General features: G+C 36.4%; 1 protein-coding gene across 1 annotated transcript in view; it reads right to left on the reverse strand.

Moving 5' to 3' along the window:
• The window catches only part of INTS7 (integrator complex subunit 7), a gene marked incomplete at its 5' end in the record, with an annotated part of 48764 nt that overhangs the window by 22616 nt on the left and 23604 nt on the right, over positions 1-2544 (reverse strand). Inside the window, 3 exons of the mRNA XM_008582294.1 lie at positions 35-103; positions 1458-1561; positions 2111-2305. Of these exons, the coding sequence (XP_008580516.1) occupies positions 35-103; positions 1458-1561; positions 2111-2305 (368 nt within the window). The remainder of the gene's footprint in view (positions 1-34; positions 104-1457; positions 1562-2110; positions 2306-2544) is intronic.

Genomic DNA, 2544 nt, shown 5'->3' on the forward strand with positions numbered 1-2544 from the left:
TTTAAAAAAAAAAAAAAAAAAAAAAAAGAATTACCTTGCTGATTCTGGATCCAAAATCAGGGCTTCTATTGCATGAGATATTAGTAAACAGCTCTGCTGCTGTCTGAATTAATGTCAAGGTTATACATGAAATGAGAAATTCACTACAGATTTTACATTATCTGAATACTGAATGAGTCAAGATGAGGATGGTATTTTTAGTGAAGGCCATCATGTTATCAACTCAATGGTTCATGGGGCACAAAGCTGACCATCAGCACCTGTGCCCAAGATGTGGTGATCACATCAATACCACTGACATGCCCACAGAGCCATGGTTATTGTTTTCTGGGACAGCACTGGTGGCTTTCTCTGCACCCCAGTTCAGCACACACAGACAGGGTAGGGCTCTACTTTCTCCTTTTAATGGCTATATACTGTCTATCATAATAGTGATTCTCAAAGTCTGTTCCAGGAAGGGTACTTCAGAGGCTGTCTACGTGGAAAGGGGGAACCAAGCAACAGGCTCTATGATTTAATCACAGCAACTCTGTTTCTATGTCTTAGGTATGGGGGTTCTTCATAAGAGTTTGAAACAAACAAGCAAACAAACAAAAAAAAAAGGTTTTGCTGATAAAAGTTAAGGAAAAAAACCACCCAAAATCCAATGATCTGTAGAGCCTTCACCCTACAGGTTCCCAAGTTGGGGCTCAAGGTGTCTGTCAACCCTTCTGAAATTGTGTGCAAATTTTGGGTGTGTGCATATATGCATTTTGTAGGGCAGAGGGTCCACAGCATTCATCAGGTTCAGGTTTCCATCAGCAAACCAAAATGCCAAGAATTGCTGATTGGTAAGTCCTACAACTTAAATATGGAGAACTCAGAGAGTGTTTAGGGAACAAAAGTGATGACTAAACTATTAAATAGATCATTAATAAAGGTACTGAGAACTAGGATTGCTGGCCACAAAGAAAAAAAGGTAAAGCGAAACAGAAAATATTTTCTGGTGGAAAAACGTCTTGTGTTGGCCGTTGTAGCTAAAGTAGGCACAAGGTATGCCAATGGTAGAACGCAGACTCTGGATGCTCTTCCTGGAGATGGAGGAAGACCACCATTGAGTTACCACCTTTTTTTTTAAAGCCTAGTTGAAGTTAGAATGTAAAATTACTCGGCACAAGGTATGCCAATGGTAGAACGCAGACTCTGGATGCTCTTCCTGGAGATGGAGGAAGCCCACCATTGACTTACCACCTTTTTTTTTAAAGCCTAGTTGAAGTTAGAATGTAAAATCACTGGCCTAGTTGAAGTTAGAATGTAAAATTACTCTGCTCATACTAGATTTCAAAGAGGAAGTTATTTTAGTAAGTTTGTAGACTTATCTAACATATATTTTGTAGTTAAGCATAACTGAGGTATTTAGTCTATATTTAATAGAATACTTTCAAAGAACAAGAAATTCTGGGGCAAGCTTAGGATACAGTTCTACATTCCTCAAAGTTGCTGAGTCAGCATCAAAAGATGCCTGATAAAGATCCCCATATCGGGAAGCAAGGCTTCGGAATTCTTCCATGGATTGTTTCATCTATAAAGAAGGAAGAATATCAATCACAACAAACAAACATGCTATCATTACTGTATAAACAACACAAAAATCAAAACATAAAAAAACTCATTCCAAAATAATAAAAATTCAAAAAATACTGAACTCTTTTCATTATTTCATTCATTTGCATAAATTTTGTTAAGAAAAACCAACAAATACAGCAAATGAAACTATAAATGTTTACAAGATTATAATAATTTATATATGGCATCTATAAACAAAAAACATTTGCATTTTAGCTTCAAGTTCCACTAAAATAATTAATAGCTATAAACATTCCCAAGTTTCTATAAAATGTATGTCCTTTCTCTTCATATAAACATGTAGTACCCGTTGAGATATCATCAATTACTGTCGTTCTAATAACACATCAGCTTATTTTTGGCAAGACAGATGAATTAGTAAGCTTGACTCTTAATGTCTAAGTCACCACTGATTTTAAATTTCAGAACTTTTCATCTCACAACTAACTTAAAAAAATTCTAAAGTGTAAATAAAAACTGCACTGGAAATAAAGTTAAGACATGCCTGATTGGAGATGCGACCACACCTCTGAAGGTCATTTCCTAAAGTCATGGCAATTGTTGTGGCAATAGCAGGTGGGGGGCTTGTCTTTAGGCTATTGCAAGTACAGATAAGTTGAGAGAAGGCTTGTAGAAGGTCAATCCTGAGTTTTACAAATTCACACTGAAAACTTAAAGGATTCAGTGGTGTACTGGCAGCCTGGGGGAAAAAAGAGATATTTAAGACAAAGTAAGTATAACAGCAAGATGGGGCAGTACCAAGTATTTGTCACAGTTTGTGTACAAGTGCAATAGGTTCTAACACTGAAATTATAAGGAGAATTATGTAATATTAGAAAGAAAAGGTTACTGTCATTAGCATCAGCTCTGAAAAACTGCATGTTCCATCAGTATTCCAAAGGTTCCTTACTTCCTACCTTCACAAAGGCCTCATAACAT

Source organism: Galeopterus variegatus, unplaced genomic scaffold, assembly GCF_000696425.1.
Source record: "Galeopterus variegatus unplaced genomic scaffold, G_variegatus-3.0.2 Scaffold2559, whole genome shotgun sequence".
Taxonomy (NCBI): Eukaryota; Metazoa; Chordata; class Mammalia; order Dermoptera; family Cynocephalidae; genus Galeopterus; species Galeopterus variegatus.